This window comes from Ochotona princeps, chromosome 11 (assembly GCF_030435755.1).
Source record: "Ochotona princeps isolate mOchPri1 chromosome 11, mOchPri1.hap1, whole genome shotgun sequence".
Lineage (NCBI taxonomy): Eukaryota > Metazoa > Chordata > Mammalia > Lagomorpha > Ochotonidae > Ochotona > Ochotona princeps.
Window position 1 is genome coordinate 37,741,326 of NC_080842.1, and position 17,175 is coordinate 37,758,500.

The 17,175-nt window shown below is 40.2% G+C and overlaps 1 protein-coding gene across 1 annotated transcript in view; it reads left to right on the forward strand.

Annotated features, from left to right (window-relative positions):
- Positions 1 to 17,175, forward strand: part of DOCK5 (dedicator of cytokinesis 5) — a 197,263-nt gene that overhangs the window by 148,519 nt on the left and 31,569 nt on the right. The window contains exons 29-38 of the mRNA XM_058670037.1: positions 1,281 to 1,375; positions 2,476 to 2,554; positions 4,391 to 4,491; positions 6,588 to 6,646; positions 6,997 to 7,151; positions 8,264 to 8,349; positions 10,286 to 10,442; positions 11,186 to 11,226; positions 11,858 to 11,948; positions 14,237 to 14,356. Coding sequence (XP_058526020.1) covers positions 1,281 to 1,375; positions 2,476 to 2,554; positions 4,391 to 4,491; positions 6,588 to 6,646; positions 6,997 to 7,151; positions 8,264 to 8,349; positions 10,286 to 10,442; positions 11,186 to 11,226; positions 11,858 to 11,948; positions 14,237 to 14,356 — 984 coding nt within the window. The remainder of the gene's footprint in view (positions 1 to 1,280; positions 1,376 to 2,475; positions 2,555 to 4,390; positions 4,492 to 6,587; positions 6,647 to 6,996; positions 7,152 to 8,263; positions 8,350 to 10,285; positions 10,443 to 11,185; positions 11,227 to 11,857; positions 11,949 to 14,236; positions 14,357 to 17,175) is intronic.

Consider the following 17,175-nt stretch of genomic DNA (forward strand, 5'->3'; position numbering starts at 1 on the left):
CCTGTGTCGCTGTTTGTGTCACCTCTGAGTTGGGCCCATGGAAGTGGTGGATGAAGTGAGGTGCTATTCTGCCCTCTTATTAACTCAGACTGTCTAGAGTTAGACATAAAGTCAGACACAGGTCCCTGACCACTGACATCTCATTATTCATTGTTTCCCAAACCGTGAGTTCTTGTTGATTTAAATGGTTGGTAAGTGGTTGGACACAAAGTGCTTGATTTAAAAAAACAAAACACTACAACCCCGTGGAACATGCATGACTTCACAATTAGAGGTAGAGAAGTGTGACTCACTATTGACCAAGAAGGATGAACTGAGGATAGTATACACCCCCTCATCAGAACCATGCCCATTACTGGGCTGTTAAGTATCCATAAACATACAAAGTCAGCAGACTTGAATAATGTCTCAGTAAAATACGCTGCACCAGGACCTGGGCCTCCTGCCCCTAAAGTACCATGTTCCTCCTGCAACACCATGTACTTCATGAGGTAGAACTGCCTGAGCAGCTGCCAGAGGCACAGGACTGGGGCTTCATTTCAGGAACCTGCAGAGAAAGGGCCAGTGACCCAATGAAAATGCTTTTAGAATGTCTTGGCTTTGATTTTTAGATTAATTGTTCTAATTCTGAATTATTTATTTTTTTCTCACATTTCCCCTTTGAAACAGCCTCCCTTCCTTTCTCTCCATGCTCTTGGTCAATGATTACAATCCCCACAAGCCACGGCTATAATTGGGTAGGGTCCACTTAGGATCCTTTTGCTCAGCTGCACGTGACAGCACTTTTGAGGCAGGAGGAATATGACTGCATTTGTGCATCTGGCATTTCTCCTCTAGCTCTAATGAGGGAAAATTAGACCCAAATATTTAATATTTAAAGTTCTCACAATTTTTGGTAAGTGTGACAGCCATATTTGGGCACTCCCTGGCAGGAGAGGACTAAAGAGAGGTCTGTCAATACCCAGGGACTAAAGTCCCAAACTCTTACCCAGCTGTCCTGCTTTTTAGTCTTCAACTGAAGCAAATCATTTCATTTTCTGCAGGCTTGAGTTCACTGTTTATTGCATAGGGACAATTTGTGTCCTGAATTTCCTTATAGGGACATGTGATGTGACAGTCAAAGGCTAGCTCGTTGCCAGGACATTACCTGTAATAGGTTTGTGGATGCTGAATTGTTAGTATGGCTTTAGGGACTCTTTTTCTCTGATCTAGTCCTGGTCAGTGTACTACAGAAATAGGCAATGAATGCAGTCTCAACTCTTCTTCCTTGTTCTCTGCAGGACTTCCTCATGGAAACTTTTATCATGTTTAAGGATCTGATTGGAAAGAATGTTTATGCCAAGGACTGGATGGTAATGAATATGACCCAGAGCAGGTGAGATAGCCCATGACCCCCTGTGGAACATGTGACTGCAAACTTGGGTCTGCTGTTCCATCCACCAGCTGTACAGTCATGCTCTTCTCAGTCTTGTGACCCTCACTGATGTGTGTGGGGCCCTGACTTCCCCTGGACTGTTCAGGTGCTCCAGTGTGGTCTTTCTGCTCCCTTGTCTAGTCTAGCCGTTCAGCACTCTCCTCTCAGCCCTCAGGATCACCTCCCGCTGGCCTCCTTCAACCTGCTCCTCAAAGCCATTGTTGCCTTTTGAGACTTCCTGTGCATACCATCTGTGCTGCCGGCAGATGTGCCTCTTCCCAATCCCTGCTCTGCCTCACTCCACTCCTTCCATTTGCAATGGCTTCCCCACAAACCTGGCTGCCTATTGGTCCTTCTCTCGGATGTCACCAAAGGAAACTTTCTGACCTTGTGTGATCTTGCTTTCATTTCCTGAACAATGCTGAAAACTTGTGGAGTTTTTGGTTTTGGTTTTTTTTTTTTTTTTTATACACTTAGGTCAGATTTTTAATTTGTGGACTTGGCAAAATAGAAACTGTCTTTCACAGCACTTACACCAGTGCTTTGCAGTGACTGGCCTACAACAAGTATGTGTTGAACGGAAGAGAAAGGGTTGAAATATTCGTTATGTTGAAAGGGCTTTAGAATTTTTAACTAAATAAAGCAAGTCATTATCACTAGCATTTTTATTCATTCTTTCTGAACCTGATACCTGAATGGAAAAACCTTCCAAACTATGTACATATTAGATTTTTAAAAATGCACCAGAAACCCTAGACTGCATGGTAGAAGCATCACAGTAGAGTGTCAGACGCCCTGATCTGAAGATTGACAGACCCTGTGTGGAGTCTGCACATAACATGCAGCTCAGAGCAGTTGTTCGGGTGAATTCCAAGAAGTGAACGGAAGAGCCGTTTCTATGCGTTGTGCTCTGTGTGCTTGATCTCAGAGGACTTGGCGTACTTCAGTTGAAGTTCTTAAGTTGCCCAGACAGACCAGGGTTCACTTTGGTGTCATTTTTCATATTGGTGGGGAAATGTTTGCAAGGACCTAAAACCACCACCCTTGTTTTCCATCTTCAGGGTTTTTCTCCGTGCCATCAATCAGTTTGCCGAGGTTCTCACGAGATCTTTCATGGATCAGGCAGGCTTTGAACTTCAGGTAGGCACCTGACTCAGCTGAGAATTCCTGCAGTTCTCTGTTACAGCAAAAGAGTTATTTCCACTGTTTTGGGGAAAGCTGCCTCTGATTTCACCATTGTCAACTGAAAAAAAAAACTATTATTTTTTTCCATTTCGTGCAGTGTGTATTCTTGTTACTCCATCCTCTGAGCATGATAAAGTGGTGTTTCCCCCTTCTTTCTGTAACTGCATGTAAAAAGTAATACATATAGTATAAAGTAAATGTTATGCTCCAGTAGAAATGATAGCTAAGCAAATTAGAAATTAAAAAGCCAACAGTTCTGCCCTTTGCTGTTGGCATTTAGTGTTGGTGTTGCTCCTGAGTGTGTCTAGTCAAATAATGCTTCCCAAGAGGCCCACAGGTAACTCCTCTACGACAGATGAATTTTCGCATACGCACATGTTTTCAGAGTCTTAACACAACTACCAGACAAGTGGCCACCAACTTCGGCTTCTTTCCCTCATTCTTCCAACAAATACTCACATATTTCTATGTCCAGGGAACCATTCTGCACCCTGTTGATAGTAAGACCACTGCTTTAGTGGAGCTTCTGTTCCATAGTACCTTTGTGGTAATGTCTTGTTTTGTGTCACATGGCTTTGTTTGTATCTGTGGAACTTAAAAGGTACTGTGTTCACGTACGTACGTATTTGTGTGTATAAAGGACTCCAGGGTGCCCTCACAGTATGTAATAAGGTACTAAAAAAAGTCAAGGAAAATGGAATAAAGTCACATATGCATTGATTGCCAAAAAATATAAATCCATGCATATGTATTACATAAAAAACTATGCACAAATTTAATTTGTTTTGTATCAAAATGAGGTTGCCTTCTGTTTAAATGTGCATTTTATTTATCTAAAAGGCAAACAGAGGCATTCAGACCAATCGAGAAGGATGTGTCTATAGGTTTACTTCCTAAATGCCAGCGATTGCTGGATATGGAATAGGCTGAAGCTAGGAGCCAGAAACTCCCTCCAGGTCTCCCACATGAGGGGCACAGACCATCATCCATGCCTCCCAAGGTGTGCACTAACAGGGAGCTGGTATTGGGAGTGGAGCCAATACTTGAACTCTAAAATGAGTGTTGTAGGCATACCAAGTAGTGTCTTAACCACTATGCCAAACACATATTCTTATTTATATTTTTATTCCATTTTTCCAAGAGCTTTAATAAATATCCTGGTACCTATAAGATATTATAAATATATTTGTGTATATTTATTTGTATGTATGCCAAAATCCAGTTGAGTTGTGCAATTCTTTGGTAATCTGTTCATCTATTTTCCATGTTTTTTCCATGATCCATGATTTTTTAAAAAAATATGTTTTTAATGGCTGAATACACTCTATTACATAGTAGGATCACATTTTAGCAACCAAATTCTTTTTATGAATATTTATGTTGTTTCCATTTTGTTACAATAAACACCATACTGAGCTCTTGTTTTAAATATTCAGGTTTTTTTTAATGTCCTGTATGTATTATTTGCTAGTTCAAAAGTTTGGCAGAATCTTAGGCTGTTGATGCAGGTTGCTAAACCATTTACTTGTAAGTAGACTTCTTGGCATCACTTTTCCTTTATCCCAGGAGCAAAGTATGAAGTTTGGGTTTTGAATTAAAAAAAAAAAGCTTAATATTCAGTCTCAGAACCTTCAGAACTGAGTAATTGAAATCCAAGAAAGAAAAGGATGTCTTTAGATTTTTTTTCCACTAACCATGGATAGTGACTTTACCAGATGGCACTGATTTATTATGGCCTGTATTCATGTTGTTTTTCCTTTTCTTTTTGCCCACACAATTAATTTTGAATAGCTCTGGAACAATTACTTCCATTTGGCAGTAGCATTTCTCACCCATGAGTCCCTTCAACTTGAAACCTTCTCACAAGCCAAACGCAGCAAAATTGTAAAAAAGTAAGTGTCCTTTTAATCTTGTTTAGGAATGGGAAGGTAATTCCTCTGTTTATGTTCAGGACAATATTTTTGCTATTGTGGGGATAACTTCTCAGGAACTGCTCAGTGTTGTTAATGAAGCAGATCTTAAAATAATCTTGTAGGAGGTTTCAAATTCCCCTGGAGTCACATCTCTTCCTTCAAGGTCCTGTCAGCCCTCTCTCAATCCTCCCGTGACTTTGTATCTACAAAAGAGGCTCCTGGGATGGCCAGCACTCTTGTCCTCAGGAACCCATACCACCTGCTGGTGGCTCCTTGAAATTGCAGGCATAGTACTTCCTTACTCAAACTTAACCAAAAGCCAGCTCCTTTAGCAGAGATGCCTAGATTCCAACAGAACCCAAGATTCCTGGCTTGGCATTCGAAATGCAGTTGTAAGCATGAGAGAATTGTAGACACTTCATGGTTTTTTTTTCCAGATCAGCTTCAGAATTAATTGAAAGCTTCGAAGCTCAAAGACTTTGAGTTTAAATAAGAACTTGAGAAATGTATGCTTCAGAGAACTTCAGAACTTGAGTTCTGTTTTGCTTGCTAGGTTGTCTTGGATTCTAGGCAATTTCCTTAGTATCCTTGCACCACCATCCCTTGCCTAAAAACTTGAGTTTGTAGCTAAGAGGCTGAGACTTATTAAGCTTTTAGATTGAAGTATAATCTGCTTATTTTTATTTAGATTTTCCTGAAGGGTGAATATTAAGAGATTTTCAATATGGTTACTTGGTTATTAGTCATTAGAAGATCTTAAGTGGCAATATAGCTTGTTTAAAGGATGAATTCAATTTCACTAACTATCCATAAGCAAAGTTAATTAATGCCAAGTCTGATAGTGGCTAAGTAGGATAAATGATAATGGTTTTTGTTGCACAGCAAGGTATGATTATGAATGAAATCTTTGTAAAAAAAAAACTATACATATGGGCAAAAATAATGATTATATTAAGGTTATAGAAATGTGAGTGAACTTTAAGCTTTCTTTTATTTTTAGTAGAAGTAGTATCAATAGCAGTCTTAACAAATAATAGTAGTTATCATTTATTATCTCTTATATAGCAAAGTTGAACCACGTATACGTATGGAATCCTAATACTAAAAGTGTGGTATTTTTGTTAAAATTGAATGATAAAAGAAAATTTTAAACGTATCTGTAAGCATTTCCAAAACAGAAGTTTGGTGGAGGATAATGTTTAGGGCATCAGTAGCATGACTAGGACAATGTAAACCATTGGTTGTGGGATAGACTGTAAGTGTATATTAGAGTTCCTTGGGAACATTGACTTGCAATGTCAATCTTTTAACTGTTTTTACTCTCTACCTTGCTCCAGCCTTTGGTGTAGTTGATGTTGTAGGGATAGCCTTAGGTGTATATGTTCCTTGGGAGATTTCCAGATATTTCTGATTGACCTACATCCTAAAATCACACTCGAGAATCAACATTCTTTCACTGTGTTTCTCATGATTAGCTCTGATAGGGAACCTTTTCATGACATTGTTTTCTTGTACACACTTTCCATGAACTGTTAATTCTACAGGTATATGTGATAGCCGTTGATGTGCTCTAGATATGTAAAACCAGTAAGTTTCCCCTCCCCTTGAAGCCAGTTTTCATAACTTTGGCAGTAATATCACCTCCAATGAGAATTCATGGTCCAGGGCTTTCCAATAGTGAGTACTTTGAAGAATGCAGTAATATCATTGTATGATGTCAGCCTGTGTCAGACATCAGTTCCATTACTGTATAAGTTATCCGCATCCATCTTCCTTTTTCATTTGTGTTTCTTACTAGTTGCTTATTTCTTCCTTTGCTTCACAACAACCGGAGTGTCTGTCTCCTTCCTTCAGTTGGTATGTTAATCTCGTAGTATCAGTTATTTTTCAGCACTTCCCCTGCCGCCTGTACATCTCAGTTCTCTTTTGGAGTTTAAGAATTGACTTCCTCTCTTGCAGTGACCTTATCTTTATGTGACCCAGAGGGACATGAGCTGTTTTATCCTCCTTTTTGTATTGTATTCAATGCCATTGCTACTGCAAACCCTTTTCTTGGTTTATGATCTCGTTCCTAGATATGGGGACATGAGAAAGGAAATCGGCTTTAGAATCCGGGACATGTGGTATAACCTGGGTGAGTGTGTGACCCTGACCAGACCCAAGCACAGCTCCTGTGTCTAAAGAATCCCATGATAAATCATCTTTCTATTTCATTCACATGGCACTGACATTGATTTCTTATATGTGCATATGGAAATGAAAGTTGGTTTTGGGGGTTTCACACCCTCATCTGCACTGGGTTGCAGACTGTGAACTGTTATTGTAGCATCCACACATCTTTAGGATGCGTTGTTTCACCACTCCTGCATGGAGCTGGGTGACACGTATGACCTTTTCTTTTCTTATGGGCTCTGTGGAGGAAGATAATTACTCATTACTTAGAGTGGGAATGATTTTTTTTTGTATCTTCACTTTTTTTTTCAGGTCCCCATAAAATCAAATTCATTCCATCTATGGTGGGTCCTATCCTGGAGGTCACTCTGACCCCTGAAGTAGAGCTCCGGAAAGCCACAATCCCCATTTTCTTTGATATGATGCAGTGTGAGTTCAATTTCAGTGGAAATGGCGATTTCCATATGGTAAGGAGTGGGAGAGCCTATAATCTGACAGAAGCACAGGGAGTCACCACTTCCTTCCTTTCTGCCTGGGAAACAGTCACCTGAGTAATAAATACTGAGTAACAAAAAATGAAAATTCAGTTTTACATTTGCTTTTGTTAAGGTTTCACTTAAATTTTTAAATTAGTCTATTTACTTGAAGGACATAGTATGAAGACAGAGAGCTGCTAGTTCACTCCTCAAATGCCCATGATAATGAAATTGGGGCCACCCTGAAGCCAGGAGCCAGGAATCATTGCAGGTCTCCTAGGTGGGTGGCACAGACCAAATACTTGAGCCATCATCTGCAAGAAATTAAAGTCAAAGCGCAGCCAAGACTTGAACCTAGATGATCCCAAATGGATTGTGAGTGTCTTAAACTGTGCCACAGACCCACACCTGTAGTATTTTTTCTGCATTGTTTTGTGTAAAGTAATTAGAGATAGAGGCTGGTATTCCAGCCCAAAACTGGAATAGTTCTTTTTTGCTACATGTCCTTCCTAAAGCAACAAACACTTCGCTTCTAGAAAATTAAAAGTTGGTTTCATTCATTTTAATTCTGTTTGTGGCAGCATAGATGAGCAAATAATGCAGTAAATTGAGGGAGGGAAAATATATCTGTGTGGCATAGCTGAAGGAATAATTGAATGCATTGAAATCTAATCCATTGCTGCGTAGTTTTGAGAACCCGATTTGCCTAACCTCTGTGTCTGTTTATCTATAAAGTATATCAGTAGTGATAGGCAGATTGTTTAGCTATCAAACTTCAAAGGTAGTCCCACTGCCAAGACTTAAACAAGTAATAAAAATAAAACCGAAAATTACAATCAATAAGCTATTTTTTTGCTTTCATAGTTGTAACAAAATGTTTGGAACTTTTTTTATGTTAAGGACAAGGTAATGGGGGACTACTTGAGAACATTTTGTTTGGATTTTGGCATTCTATTCATGAGTGACAGGAAGCAGGATCCTCCTTGTCTTATGTGAGATGTAGTTTGTGATTCAATAAGGGATTGGACCTGAGTTGGAATGGTTGGCCGGGTATCTCTTGTGAGGCCAAGACATTCTTCTGTGAAATTGTGCTCTGCTTTCAGTTTGAAAATGAGTTGATCACAAAGCTGGACCAAGAGGTAGAAGGAGGCAGAGGAGATGAACAATACAAGGTTCTTCTGGAAAAACTGTGAGTATTTCCAAAACAAATCCTCACGTTGGTAGTGTCGTGTAGTTAGGAAGATGGAGCTTCTGCTGCCGACAGTGAGTCAGTCGTCTCCTGTGCCCTCATGGTTGTCGTTGAGTCAGTCACCTTCCACTGTACCCCCATGGTTGTCGGCGGGATCAGAGGGCTTGACACCCTCCACAGCTGACATCATTTATCTGATGGGAGTCAGATGCGCATGTGTGTTGCTCCCCATCTTAGCCCTGGAGAACAGAGCAGATGGAGGAGCGGAGGAGGTGTACAAAGCAGTGGCATTTTGCCCAGGGTCTAAGTATCTGAACTTCAACCAAAGTGTTAGCACCTCTAATTATGGCTTCAAAGCAACAATTTAAAGGAAAAGCATTCCCAAGTCCAGTTTATATTTAAAAATACCGTATGTTCTGTAAAGGACCTCTGAAGAACAAAGTGCTTTTATCTCCAGGCAAGTTAGTCTTTTCATTGCTCCGTCCCCACTACATTAAAAAAAAACACGTTGAGCTTTAGGTTCTGTTTTTGCAACACAGTTTGGCCCTGGACAAGTGCATCAACTTATCCAATACCTCATTTTTTTCCCATCAACAAGAACATCATCTGTCTTTTGTGTGTTGTCGAGAGTGAGTGAGATGGTGCATGAATGTAGTGTCTGCTGTGGAGTTAGTGTTTCCTGCAGGTCAGCTGCTACAGCATTTGCTGCTGCTGTTAATGCTTACTAGTGTTCCCATCATCTCGAATACTGATTTTTTTATTTCTCTAAACTTTGAAAATAAGAAGCAGACTTGTTGCCCTTGAGTACTTACCCAAGTCATTTTGTTATTCACCTGTTTTGTGGGTGTTTGGGGAATTAGACTGAGCTTGAAAACAGAAACTCCCAAACTTTTCTGAGACTTCCTTAGGAGCCATCACAATGAATGCTAGAAATGACATTGAATTGTGATGAATAGTCTGTATTCTAATGAACTGGAAATCTTTCTTAGTTTTTTGAAGGATGTTGTTTCTTAGTGGTTGTTTTCTACTGTTTGCCCTGGTCTGCATTTGAGCTTCTGAATTTCCCAGAATTTTACATATTGCTTTTATGTTTCTAGTTTCACATGAAGTTAAAAGAAGCTGTATATATATACAAAAAAACGTGTGTACAATCTTTAGACGTGATGAGCTATTTTTTTCCTAAAATCCTGATGTTGATTATATAAATATCTTACCCTCATTTCTTCATTCTTTCTGGATCAATAACCCCAAAAAAACATGACCACAAAAATTTCCAGTATCTAAAAGTGCTTTGCACCCATTTCATTCTTTTTCCCCCTTCCCTTTCTAAATTTCATTTTAATTGTCTAATCTGTGAAGTCCACAAAGTTTGCGTTTAATGATTCTAAGACAAGGGGATGTAGATCAAAGGCATAGCATTGCATTGCTTATTTAGAATTCTGTGTTCTTATTTGAAAATAACACCTTTATCTATAAGAGCCACATATCTGGATATGTACCAGCTCTTTGAAACCTGGCTTTAATCCATGTCTTTCCAGAGTGCCTGTAGGATGTTTTGAGTGCCAAGCTGTAGGTAAACTAAAGGCATTGGGAAGGTGGTCTCATCAGCTTGATTACACTCATCAGTCAGCGTGCATGAGCTGTGAGCAAGGGTTCTTGTTTCTGTGATATTGGTTTTTAAGAAATAAAACCACACATTTGACCTTCACAAAATATCACAGACTAGCAAGCTAATTCCTAAAGAGAATGTGGAACGTGAGTGAACCAAGACACTGAGACTAGATGGGGTTCCACAAAGGATGTGTGTCAGCTTAATTGTCACTCTGTACCCACCTTGTCTTCACCACCTGCTGCTGGGGCCTGGGCCCCTGCTCACAAATAGTGCTGGAATGGCAACTCGGAACATGGGCATTTGCCTCTGCCTCCTCTTCTCCAGGCTGTTAGAACATTGCCGGAAGCATAAGTATCTCTCCAGCTCTGGGGAAGTCTTCGCGCTTCTGGTTAGCAGCCTCTTGGAGAATCTGTTGGACTACCGAACCATCATGCATGACGAGAGCAAGGAGAACCGCATGAGCTGTACTGTTAATGTGCTGGTATGTGCCAAGTCCATGGAGTGTCAGGAGGACACTGTCAGGCCACTGTGGCCCCACAGATCAACTGGGAGAGCTCCCAGACCTCTTAGACACAAAGGTCACCTTTGTGCTAAGATGAATGGGAAGGGCTGAGTCAGCTGTTGATTGACACAACAGCAGCCACAGACCCACAAACCTTGAGGATAAATTTGGAAACAACCGGGAAATGCAGTGTAAGCCTATTTCTTACTGCTGTTGCTGAAAGCCATCTTCAGCTTGTTTCAATCTTTCTTAAATATGGTGGTTTTGCTGTTGGAATGGCAGGAGCAGCTTACAGATACATACATACATCAAGAACAGATGGTCACGCACAGAATTAGGACATGAAAGCCTCAAAGGGATAGAGCTTTCTGGGGGCTGACTTTCCCTGGGCATATAGGAAATGGGACTACAGAAACTCAGCATTTCAGGTTACCATGCATCCCTTTGCTTAGTAGACACTAAGACCCTCCCTGATTCCCTGAGGCAGTAGTGTATCTGGCCAGTTGGGTATGACCTAGAAGTCTGCCTGGGTCCTTGACAGCATTTCCAGTTGACTGTGTCACTTTTTTTGGGGGGGGGTGGTATTGGCTAAAGGAAGACAGTGAACTCTTTTAGGAGAGTGACACTGTTGAAATCCAATAACCATGTTTTGACCATTGTCATGGCAGGCTCACCATCAGCCCTTGATTTACTTTGGTATTTTGTGACTCTTTTTCTTGCAGAACTTTTATAAAGAAAAGAAGAGAGAGGACATCTATATAAGGTAAGGTGAAGTGTACCTCCTGCTTTTTGGCACTTGTGTCGTGTCCTGGCTTCTTCAACAGACAAATAGTATGTCACAACCCCACACATGCTGCTTTGAGAGACCCCTAAAAAGTGCACAATATCCTGTTTGCTGCAAAAGGATAGAATGACTCTTTGGACAGATTCACAATATGAAGCAGTGCTTTAGGAGAAATGTGTCAGGATGCAAGGGACAATAGAAGCCTTTCACTGGGAACAGGCATGAGAATTAACTTATCCAGTACTCTTGGCCTGAGCTCATGAGACTCTGAACATGGAACAAACTTGTGTATCAACCAGATGCATGTTCTTGGGGAGAGATTCCATAGCTTTCACTAACTTCCCAAAGGGACCGAAGACCTGAAAATTAAAAGAGCTGATTTCAACCCCTGTCTTACAGAAAGAATAATGGATGGAATAGGAAACTCACAGAGGTAGGAAGTGGCACAATGGGTTGAAAAAAGAGTAAACAACCAGTTTCTGTACTTGAGAGAAAGAAAGAGTCTATATGCAGTGATGAGATGGGTGTGGGTAGGGCAGCAGGCTGGGGTGGAATGAGCCAAATGTTACACTAACTTTAGAGTGATATAGTGCCCCCTTCTTCTTGCCAGGTATTTGTACAAGCTTCGAGATTTGCACCGAGACTGTGAGAACTACACAGAAGCTGCCTACACGCTTCTCTTACATGCTGAGCTTCTGCAGGTAAATGGATCAAGGGAGCTTGTTTAAACTCTGCACTAACTTCTTTCTGTTTCATGCATGTCACGGGAAGAACCTGGTTCAAGTGCTAACCTTTTGTCCAAGGATATTTTTACACCTTTTAAGTGACAGCTTATCTCAGATTAAGGTTGGGTGCCTTCTACTAATATGAATTAAAGGTATGAAAACACATTGAAATGATTTGTTAAACTACAGAGAAATGACTAAATGCATGGAGTACCATCATTCTAAAGGTTTTATTGTGGCATAGATCCATCCATGTATCTTGAGTCCCTAGTAATTGGGTCTTGCTTGGACCACCTCTTTGGAGTTGGAATTTGTGTGAAAGTTCTTCTTCAGCCATCAATCTTTCAATGACTAATAGACAACTTACACTTAACACATCAGTGACAGAGCCTGTATTTACACTGTTAAGCCCCATTCCACTATGACCTTGTCACCATTTTGAATCGTTTTCACTGAGCGGCACCACCATCTTCTCAGGTGCTCAAATATCCCTTCAATTTTCTTGGCTTTCTCTCTTTCGTTCAGCATCTCCTACATTCTCCATGGGCAAGAGTCATGGGCCATGTGTCTTTTTTTTTAATATTTATTAATTTTATTTGAAAGGCAGTTATGGAAAGGAGAGACAGAGGGAAATCTTCTATCCACTATGCACCACATGGCTGCAACAGCTGGAGCTGAGCTGTTCAGGAGTCAGGAGACTCTTCCAGTTATCCTACGTGGGTGCAAGGACCCAGCGTCTTGCTCTGTGAGCAGGGAGCTGAGTTGAAAGTGGAGTAGTTGGGACTTGAACCCACGTCCATATGGGATGCTGCTGCCAAAGGCAGAAGCTTAGGCCACTACACCACGGTACTGACCCCAGGCCAGCTCCCAGGCCAGCTCCCAGGCCCTGTGTGTCTTTGACATGCCCACTATCTTTGTCTCACTTGCTGCCACTCAGGTCTAAGCCGTAAGTGTCTCACCTTGAACCCTGCAATAGCCTCCTGTTAGATCTCTTGGCCTCCATTCTTAACACTTAATTTTCTTTTTTAACTTTTTATTTGACACTGAGATAGTACACATCTGCTGTTCTAAGCTACTAATTAAAATGGAAGGACCCCTGCTGGGCCAATTCCCAAAGGAGATTAATCATTCACATCTAAGTTTGAGGCACTAAATAACTTAGTGTTTGGAGTTTTAGGGAGTTCGACTCATTAACTGTGGGTTTTCCTCGAAGATGACTAAAAGAAATCTCAGTGTATGTATTTGTGGGTCTCCTCTTTTGTGCTGAGAAAACAAACTCCTATCCTTGATGTAAGGTTCAAAGTGTGGACGTAGTTTTGGCCCAGATAGCTACTAAGTACAAATGCCATGTGCTCCTTCCAGCCATGTTTTCCTCATTGATGTGAGAACCCAGCCTTACCTTGTGCTGATTCCCTGTGTTGGTGGAGAGGCCTCCTCTTCCTACTTTTTATGTACTTTTACGTAGGTCTCTCTATTCATGTTACAGCACTCCACTGTTTTAGTTACTAATTCTTCTAAAATTTTCTGGCAGTTACTCTTTATTCATTTATTCATAACTTTCCTACCTATTCCTTTTGTTTTCTTTCTATATGAATTTTTGGAATCATGAAATTTAAGCATTAATTTTATGTGAATTTGTATGTGTATTTGTTATCTTAGCCAAGAACATGCACATTGATCCTTTTTTTTCAAAATCTGCATCTGTGTTCTTCTGTGGTGTGTTCAGATCTCCTCTATCTAAGCCTTGGGTGTTGCTTGTCATCTTGACTCTTGGATATCTGATATTTGGGGATTATTTTTATTTGGATCTTTTCTTCTGTTAACTTCTATTTGATTACTTTCTAAATGTTTAAAACTTAGTTTCAAGTGCATTTTTTTTTATCCTGCAACTTAATTCACTTTTTGTATTCTTTAGCCAGTTGCTCCCTGTTGTACATATTTGCCAATGTCTTGGCCTCCTCTGATTTTTTACATTCCTAATTTGTTTCTTTGTCTGACTGTGCCTTCAGTACCACAGTAATCAGGTTTGTTAACAGCTTCTCTGCTCCTGATTCGCTTAGGGGGATTTGCAAGTGTTGGTCCATTTAACTTGACACTTGTTTTACTGCTTGCATGTATATATGTGTCTACATTATTACTATGCTTAATTAAAGTTCCAAGATATAGTATCCATGAGTCCACTATAGATGTAGGTATTTCTAAAGACTTTTTTTCTGCTGAATTTGCTGCATGAATCTTATTTGTTGCCCATGTTTCCTTTTTAGTGGTCTGACAAGCCCTGTGTACCCCATTTGCTTCAGAGGGACAGCTACTATGTTTACACCCAGCAAGAGCTTAAAGAGAAGCTGTATCAAGAGATCATATCCTACTTTGACAAAGGCAAGGTGAGTGTTGTAGGGAACAAGGAAAATGGTTGCAGTATTGCAGCGCAGTTTTGTTACTCAACCCTTGTCACTCACGTAGACTGTGCAGGTTAAGGCATCAACCCCTCCAGGCACCAGCCAAAATTTTTGGGTCTCCAGACCATCTAACCGCTGACTGTTTGGGAATTCAGGTTTCATAATCTGCTAGAACAACTAGCGTAACTCACGAAAGTGCTGTATATAGTGGCTATAATTTTATTGTATGGGAAGTTAATGAGGCCCAGCCAATTCAGGAGGCAGAAGGGCTTGGGAAGGTCTCAGTCTCCAAATTTGCTGTGTTCCCTGGAGTCTGGGCTGATACTGTGTGGCTCAAAACCCTCTGGCTACACAGTTGGTCTCTGTGAGTGGCTAGTGCCTATCCTGAGACTGTAGAACACTCCATGAATGACTCCATAACCATAGATTAAAGTGGGGATTTACAGGGGCTGTTCACTGGAGTAACCAGAGTTACTTCAATCACTGGGGTCATTTCAAAGATTTTAGAAGCTCATTCCCTGGAATTCAAGGCAAAGATGAGAGATTTTTTGTTAGGTAGCAGTGACTCATGATTCACTGCTATTTTCTGTGATAAGTCTTTGGATTCTGGTATTTTTATTCATTTTAGAGAAAAAAATGAAGAAATTTAGGTATTAAAGTCAGTTAAGATGACTTTTTAGGACACTTATTCCAGTGAAGTATAAAATGAGCTGTCCAGAGCCACACTCTCTGAAACAATAATTTCTCCTGCTAAGTATTCCTGGAAGCCAGGAGCTGGCATTATTTTTTCCTGCCCATTCTATTGGTGAACATATGGTATGCCATGCACACACCCAAATTTTTTTAGGGATGAGAAGACACACATATGAAGAATATGCTTATGAACTGGGCCAAAAAGTTGTAACTTCTGAGATCGTTGGAGAAAGTGTGTCCAGCTGAAAGACCTCCTAAAGTAGAAATGGAGAGAATGTGTGAGAGGGACAGGGACAGAGGAGTTTAGGGGAAAACACAAAAATGCTTTATTTTATCCAAACAACAGAAAAAGATCTAGATTCAGCCAGTTGCTGCCACTGTATTGTTTTTGTCAACAGAACCTGTAACTTAAATTACTAATAAATAAACCAAATAATCATTGTGATGAAATACCTATCACACTCTACTGCTTAGATGTCACACTCTACTATCTTGGATGATTTTTCAGCTTCTTTTTCTAATTCAGTTCTTTCTAAAGGTAGGTCTACCTTCTGTCTTACAGGTGAAGAACTTGAGGTCCAAATAGCAAATATATTGTTCATACTGTTTTGTTTGCCATCTTAAAAATTAGTGAAGACCCCAAAAGCATTTCTGTTCATATAGGTTATATTTTTTGAGATTAGTACTCTCAGAAATTAAAACACAACAATTTTAAATACCTTTGAGTTTGTTCTTTTGATAATAGGACCTAGTACCTGTTAACATAAATCACATGTATTCATGGAGAATTACTGCAATTATCAAAAATTGGTGCTATATATGGCATTGTTTTGGCAAATCCCTTTTACATCTGGGTTAATAGAAAACAGCAAAATTCTATCTGTTTTACATTCATTCTGTGTGACTCCACACATCAGGTAGTAAAACTAGAGTTTTGGTCTCATGTATCCCCTGAGAGGCCCCTGGGGACTCTAAGTGGCCAGGGACCACTCTTGGGTTATTGGGCTAAATAATATCTTTTGTTCTGTAAATTAGCACGTAGCAAGGAAAGAGGGGATGCAGTAGGGTGTCTTATTAGGCTCCATTGCTGCTGTGGCTACCTTCTTTCACCATGCTCCGCTGATCTGGAATGGTTTCTAAATGACACCTGTCAGAATCTTTTCAGGGGACCGGGCTGTAAAATTTCACACAGCATTGCTTCTCAGCCTTTTGGCTAAGATCAAGTGAAATTTCACACAGAAAATTTGGAATGTTCTGATTTTTAAAAGGTTAAATTTTTACAGTTGTTTGTAGGCTGAATAGAATTTCTGCATCCAGAAACAATTGAATGTATGTTGACAATTGAATATATATGTTGAAAAGAATGAAGCAAGAAATGACCAGATGCTATGTTTGAATGATATGCATCTCGGATACATTGCATGAAATAACAAACTACGAAGTATGCTCTGTGTGGCATAGTAACTTCAGACACTAGGCATGTCCATTGGGCTGTGACTCGCATGGTCGTTAATGCTCTCAGGCATTTCCCAAAACTCTTTCACTAAACAGGTCATTAAGGTAGAGCTAGCTCATCAGTACTCTGGAAAAACTTGGCTGAGTCCCATGCAGAAGTACTGTTAGCCTCTTTTCTAGCCTGCAGACTACTCACCGCCCCCCCGCTACCCAACCTCCCCACACACAGCAGAAACAGTTTTCCGCATTCAGTTTCTTTTTATCCCAAATATGACATTCATGATGCTGTCAGAGTCTAAACTTTGAAAATGATTCCTCACTAGTTGCAGTTGTCATTAGTGTTTTGCCCTTTAGCTCAATATTGCTTTGTTTTGGGAGAGAACACATGGTGTTTTTTGTGTTCTTACAAACAGAATTTCAGAGAATGGCTCCTGGCAAAATAGTCAAGATACTCAAACGATTCAAGAATCCAAAGCTGTTTTTTTTTTCCAAGCCAAACTGTATCCAGCTTTATTAAATATTCTTTTCATAAACAATCATGGTATTTCAGGCAGGACACGGGCAGACAGTCGTGAACAGTATACAACCACTTTCAACTCCCTCCTCAATGGACTACCAAAATCAGAAAGCCACTATAAAACCCAATGAAGTCTTCA